We start from the raw sequence: 7,497 nt of genomic DNA on the forward strand, positions 1-7,497 counted from the left end.
ATGATATGGCACTATCACTCAAGCTTTCTTTCTAAATATGATATGCATTGTTTTGAGAGCAAGGCGCAACTTGAAAATGGGTCAAGTGTCCGCCCCAACAAAGATGCAATGGTCATAATGCTGCAAAGCTCAAACTTCATGGCTGGTTGTTTTCAGTCTCATGCCATACGTGATAGCCCTTCATTGCTAAAAGAGAAGATGATAAAAGTTCATGCAAGAGGAATACATCATCTATGTCAAACTCTATATAAGTTTAAGGAAGACATGGTTCTATCTCTAAGGCTTTTGGATGTGTGATGTATGTCCAACCTCCCAGGAAATGTTATCTATGGAGGACTGAAACCCCAATCTCCCTAGGAGAAGGTAGTACTAAAAAGGAAATTAATCTCAAAACCCGCTTATTGGAAATGGGGTATGCTGGAGAGGAAGTGTCTTTGGCTGTTAAAAGATATGGTGTAGATATTCCAATTGATATCTTGATTGATTCGATTGATGCTGTCAGACATAGTGAGGTTACAAGCGATGGAGAGATGGGGGATCCATATAATAGCCTTACTTTCAAAAAGAAAAGAGTTGAAGAAATCTAAGGATACTAATCCATCTCATTGGAATAAAACTCTGGCATTGAATACATGTGATAAATTACACGATTGGAGAAATGGCCCATCATCCAACTTTAAACGCTTTAGCCGCAAGGAGATAAGAAAGGCAACTGGTGATTTCAGTACAATTATCGGCAGGGGTGGATTTGGCACTGTTTATAAAGCTCGATTCAATGATGGGCTTGTTGCTGCTGTGAAGCGGATGAACACAATTGCTCAACAAGATGAGTTCTGTAAAGAGATGGAACTATTGGGTCGGTTACATCATCGCCATCTGGTCACGCTGGTGGGATTCTGTGCAGAGCGACATGAAAGTTCCTTATCTATGAATACATGGAAAACGGAGGTTTAAAAGAGCATCTTCATGCTCCCACAAAAGCTCCATTGAGCTGGCGGATCAGACTTCAAATTGTGATAGATGTGGCTGCATCTTTGGAGTATCTGCATTGTTACCATGATCCTCCTTTATGTCACAGAGACATCAAATCCAGTAACATTTTGTTGGATGAGAATTTTGTTGCAAAGGTGTCTGATTTTGGCCTTGCTCATGCTTCGCGAAGTGGTTCTAGTAAATTTGAGCCAATTGATACAAATGTTCATGGGACTCCAAGATATATGGACCCAGAATACCTTGTTACCCAGGAATTAACAGAAAAAAGCGATGTATATAGTTGCGGTGTGTTGCTGCTTGAAATTATCACTGCTAGACCAGCAATTGAAGAGAACAAGAACCTGGTGGAATGGGCCCAAAAATTCATTTTGGAAGATTCTAACTTATCTCGTATGGAGGGATCCTAACGAGGAAAGGCATTTATAAACCTGAAGATATTTTGTTTTCGCTTTTAAATGTGCTTTATGGAGTGTAGCCGAGCCTTGAATATCTCCCTGCGTGGAATAGAAGGTGGAGTATGGCAAAGGCACATTGGCAGGATATGAGAGTTTTATTACAAAGATCAAAGGAAGAGTTACAATTAATGCAAGCCAGACACCAAAAGAAATGGGAATTACTAGGGAATGAGGTCCAACGCCTTTCCATTCCTGCTTCTGGATATCATAGAGTTGTCGAAGAAAATAAGAACCTTTATAATGCCCTACAAGACCTCAAAGGCAAAATAAGAGTATACTGCAGGGTCAAACCATCTCATGCAGGCGATTCTAGTTTGCAAAGCACAGTGAAATTTCCTGGGGAAGATGGGTCACTTCTCATAATCAATACATCAAAGACTGGGAAGGATGCGGCAAAGATGTTCAATTTTAATAAAGTTTTTGGGCCATCTGCAACACAAGAGGAAGTTTACTTAGATACACAACCATTGATAAGATCCGTAATGGATGGTTACAATGTCTGCATTTTTGCTTATGGTCAAACAGGATCAGGGAAAACACACACCATGAGTGGACCGACAGGTGCTTCTGAGAAGGAGATGGGGGTCAATTATCGAGCACTTAGTGACCTTTTCCAGATATCTCAGAAGAGGAAACATTTGACGAAGTATGAGGTTTCTGTTCAAATGATAGAGATATACAATGAACAAGTGAGAGATCTTCTTGGCACAGATGCCTCACACAAGAAATTAGATATTCAAAACAATGGACACAACGGATTTAATGTACCAGATGCCAGTGTTTTGCCAGTTAATTTGACATCTGATGGCTTAGACTTGATGAATTCTGGTCAAAAGAATCGCACTGTTAGATCTACCGCCCTCAATGACCGCAGCAGTCGTTCTCACAGTGTATTGACTGTGCATGTACAAGGCACAGATTGTGTATCTGGATGCACCCTTCATAGCTACCTACATTTAGTGGATCTTGCTGGAAGTGAGAGGGTGGACAAACCTGAAGTAACAGGAGATCGGTTGAAGGAGGCCCAGCACATCAATAAGTCTCTTTCATCTCTAGGAGATGTGATTGCAGTAATTGTTAATTTTCCAAGCAATGTAAGCTTCAAAAAATCACCATGAAAGCACTCAGGGAAAGCAAAATGAAGTCCCAGGCTTAATCGCTTTGTCCCACATGTACTGGGAAATGTTCTTTTTTAATGTTTATATGCAAAAGCACACAATAACATAATGTCTAAGCTTTGAAGGCTTTTGACACAAGGTGCCCACAGGTGCTCAAGGCGGGCCCACACGCGTGAGAACATTTCCCGAGGCGATGGAAGAGTTGACTGGACGAAGACAAAGTGGACCCCACGCAGGCACGCTTCCCGAGGCAGATAGGCGAAATTTTGCAGACGAAGGCCGGGTTAACGAGCGAGCATGTTCGAGAGAGATCGACGGCTCGTGCTATTTCGCGAAGGAAGATGCACGAAGTTTAAACCCCACGAAATAGTGAGAATGAACGAGATCCGTCCACGTGGCATGTAGGTGGCGGGTACAGTCAGCAGTCCAGCAGGCGGATCCCGGTGAGGTGGCGATGACGTGGCATACAAGCAAGCGCCCAAGTGGCAGTGACGAAGCAGATGACATGGCGATGATAAGGTGTCATCCCAGGTGGCATCCGGTCAACCCCATCGACCAATCAGAGGCCGCCACGTGGCAAGACGTTGGAGCACAAATGGAGGCAAAAATTTAAATTTAAAATTGTTTATTATATAGTTTAGACTATATAAATAAATGAAAAATTTAAATGTTTGAGCATATTGGGGAATTAATTCGCCCAAGACTCAATTTTGGGCCAAAGTGTAAAGTGTTATATATTTTCGGAAATCTCTCGAAGCGAGGAATCCGATTATGAAGTTAATTTTGGCAAATGTGGGATATTTTGGATGCAGTTTTCACGGGAACAAAATTCAGTTAGGGGGGAGAGACACTTGGCAATTTTCAGTTGTGAATTTGTTTTTCTTCCCTCCTCTTTTTATTCCCCATTCTTCTCAGTTGTAAGGGTTCCAGAAATTTGGAGAAATGCTCCAGATTTGATGGCTTCCATTTCTGAATGTCATGACCAAAATTTGTAATTGCTTTTGGTTTGTTTTCAGGGTATAGAGATTGCAGGGCAATGTTGTAAATGTGATTCTAGTTGCAGGACTTGCTTGTGTCAGGCATGAGTAAATTCCTCATAGTATTGTCTCTGTGTAAATATTTCATTATTATGAATTGAATCCTCAAGGAGGATAAGATTTGTCAGTTTCAAAGAAATTGTGTGATTGTTTATAGGTATCCTTCAAGGAAGGTTTTAAACTCTGTAGTCAATCATAAATGATGAAATATATTTCCAGATCTGATAAAATTGTGAATGAATCAAATAGTGCATTAATATAAGGTATTGATGCATGAATATTTTGTTTAAGGAAAATAAGCTTGCATCTATGATTCATATTTGTAGTTATGTCTATGACTCTGTTGCCCAATGAACAAGGCACTGGTCTTGCAAGTTTGGGGATGTTTTCAGATATACATTTTAAAAGATAAATCTATTTTCCCTTCATGTTTACTGGTGTTTGTGTTCCATTCTTTCCAAGCTCTGTTTCATCCTATTGTTTATACAGATCTAGCCAATCTGTAATGTTTCCTAACCTGTTGAGCTTGTGAAATGATCTATCTGCTTAATGTTGATGCAGTTACGTGTCTGTAATTGTTGTATTTAGTGCATCAAGAGGGTGTCCCACCCTAGGTCTAGCAGAACCTAAAGTGCAGGAGGATCAATTAGGATCCTATGTTATGTTGTCCAAGCCCTGATGTGTTGTGTAGACTGAAATTGGCCATTTCATAGAAAGATTTGCAGGTGTTCTTGGGTTATCACTTTTGGTGAACAACAAAAATGGCGACTCTGCTGGGGATACCAGTGTTAAATAGCCTGGAAGAGTGTTTATTGCAGCGAGACTGAAAGAGAAACAAAGAATTTAAATATGTGTTGAATGGTGTTCTGCTGTTCAAAATATCCTCTGTGCAAGAGGTGGCGACTCTGTGATAAAAGACCGTGCCAAAGGTGAAGTAAATCTTCTGATCTACAAGTTTTACAGCTGCAAATATCCAGGTATTTTCAGAGGATTTAAATGCAAGACATCTCTTCTGAAAGTTTGAATGTATAATGTAGTTTTCCCATTTAGTGAATAGCACTAGTTTAGAGGGAAGGAGAGTCTCAAAATTGATTTACATATCTGTGCTGCTAAAATATTCAGTGTATGTTATCCTTCGTAGTATGCAAATGTGGAAGAATGTAATGTCAAGCAGTGTTATGAATAGATCAGTATAAGGATACTTGCTTGAAGTTTTCTATCCAAGATTTTACAATCATTTGTGGAAGTAAAAAAAATGAATAGTGAAGTTTTTCAACCTTGTGTATTTCCACATAAAGCCATGCCTAGTAAACCAGAACAACCATATAATAGGAGAAGTTTCATCATGAACCATTATGCTGCTCTAAATTTCAGAGATATTCCGGGTTACCCAAATCCCATACCCACAGAAATTAGAAAGCATTTGCCAATTTTCAGTGGGAAGAAATCAGAATCAGCATGTCAACATGTTAAAAGATTTTCAGATTTGATAGAAGAGTTTGAAATGTGCCAGGAAGATGTATGCATGAAATTGTTTATTCAGTCGTTGAAAGAGGATGCAAGAGATTGGTTCTCTTTTTTACCAGCGAATTCTATTATCTCATGGGAAGAATTGATTTCAGATTTCATTGATCAATTTGATGAGAAGGTGAGTGATTCCAACTCGTTGAAAGAATTCACTTATATACAAATCAGGAAAGATGAATTGGTACCAACATTCAACATCAGATTTTCACAAGCATTGGCTAAAATTTCCAGAAAGTATAAGTTTGATGATATGGTATGTCTGGATATTTATATGAGTGCTTTTGATAAGAAGATGGGTTTCCTATTGAAGAACAAAGAACCTAAGACTTTGTATGAAGCCTTTAACACAGCTAGGGACATTGAAAATAATTTGAAATTCGGGATAGCCAAGAGATCTGTGTCTGCTGTAGTCTCTTATCAAAATGCCTTCAATGGCGAAATACCATGTGAAGCTCAACAAATAATTCCTTGTTCAGGTACATCCAGCTCCGCAGTTCCGAATGGTCTTGTTGATACATGTGCTTCAAATTTGAATGAGAGCCAAGATCCTTCACTGTTAATGTCGGTCTCTTCTCATAGTGATGATGGGATGATTAGTGTGCAATGTTGTGATAATGCTGATGCGAAGATTGATATATGCAAAGGATATGTACCATTTGATTTGTATGCCGGTTATGCTGACTATGTGACTGCAAATTATCGAGTTAATCATGCATCTCCTAAGGTTAACAATAATGAAAATTATGGTAATGATGACCATCTATCTTTAAATGTTGCTGATGTATTTGATGTTCAAATACCAAATACTGAAGGATTACCAAATGTTGTTGATTACGTAAGTGAAGTTGTGAAATATGATGAAAATCAGATTTTTGTTAAGTCTGATAAATCTGAAAATGAAATTGTGAATAATGTTGATAATGTGTTCAGTGCAAGTATACCCAGTGATGAATGTGTTTCAGAGTGGGGTGGTGTTGCTGATTATGAGGATAATGAGTTTTATTCCCAGCACCCTGAAGGTATGCAAGTGAACAGTGAAGATCAATTTCAGGATGAGAATGATCTTGGCACAAGTGTTTCACTTTCTTTTGATCAGCAAATGAATGTCAGTTATTCAGCTGAAAGTGGTTATAAGAATTCTTATTATTCATCTTGTGAAGATGATGTAAGAGAAAACCAAATTATGTACCTTAGTTATGAATCTGAAAACGAAAGTGTTTTTGAAGATAAGAATGTATGTGACAGTGCTGGTAATGTCCTTTTTTTAGATTTAAATGAACCCACACTTGAATGCTTTCAGAATTTCAAGTACCAGGATGAGGATGTGAATGTTGATAATACGCTTGAAACGGATTTGGAGTTCTTTGCTTTTGATACAAATATGCATGGTGCTGATTTCATTGATGAGAATGATGGAGTTTCCCCTTATGCAGAACAAATTTGTAATGCTGATGTAGTTCCGAACAGCAGTAGCATGGGTTGTAAGAATTTACTTCATGATGAAGACAAGAGGCATGGGTTATGTTATGACTTTTTCAGACCACAAATGGAAGTGTTTCAGGTAGACATAAGTCTAGATAAGGAAGATTTAGCTGAGGATTTGCTTCAGCCAGAGGTATGCATTCTATTTCATGAATGTGATGTTGAGAATGCGGAGGTTTTCAATTGGATAAGCAAGGATAGTGTGAGGTGTGATCAACATAGTGAAGTATCACATCCGGATTGTAATATTCGTGTTCCTTGTTTGCATCAGTTGGTTTGTATTATCCCTCATTCTATTGATTTAAATGATAATAAGGTATGTGCTGATGAGTTTTACAATATTGAAAATGAATGTTTTACTTTTAAAGTTCAGCATGATCATCTCCTTTCAAATGGTAGAATTGATCGGGATAGTGAAGTGTATTACAGCTTGAGGGAAAACCCTTATGGTGAGTTGCCTCGTGGCTTTACTTGTGTTGAAGTAGTGTATGATTACAAAGTTCAGAATCAGATAAAAAGTATGCACACTAGTTGTTTCAGTAATGAGACAAGAGAGGTGGATTTTAAGAGCTATGCTCAGTTGTTACTGGAAGGTGCCTTTGTTTGGATCATGGTGTCAAGTGATGAAAATCAGATTTTTGACAGAGGTAAATGCTAAGATTGATTGAGTAGCTTGTATTCAGTTTTAAGCATGTTTGTGTATATTGTACAGTCGCTTTGCTTCAGTTGTGTGGTTTTTAATAAAGTGCCCTGTTGTTTGGGTAGAATAAAGAAGCCATGTTTTGAGAAGAGAAGAATTGAGAGAAGAATGATCCGTTTTTTGGGTGGTCTGCTTAACCAAAGATATCTGGATTCTTGTGTTGATCTTGCAATCAACCATCCCTA

The 7,497-nt window shown here is 38.5% G+C and overlaps 1 protein-coding gene and 1 pseudogene across 1 annotated transcript; both read left to right on the forward strand.

Annotated features, from left to right (window-relative positions):
• The first annotated feature begins 522 nt into the window (after positions 1-522).
• Positions 523-1,400, forward strand: LOC131049891 (probable receptor-like protein kinase At1g49730; annotated as a pseudogene).
• Positions 1,401-1,510: 110 nt separating this feature from the next.
• LOC131031591 (kinesin-like protein KIN-14I) lies at positions 1,511-2,566 on the forward strand. The gene has a single exon (XM_059210097.1). It carries the CDS (start codon positions 1,511-1,513, stop codon positions 2,564-2,566), a length of 1,056 nt encoding a protein of 351 aa, XP_059066080.1.
• Positions 2,567-7,497: the final 4,931 nt, after the last annotated feature.

This window comes from Cryptomeria japonica, chromosome 1, assembly GCF_030272615.1.
Source record: "Cryptomeria japonica chromosome 1, Sugi_1.0, whole genome shotgun sequence".
NCBI classification, from domain to species: Eukaryota; Viridiplantae; Streptophyta; class Pinopsida; order Cupressales; family Cupressaceae; genus Cryptomeria; species Cryptomeria japonica.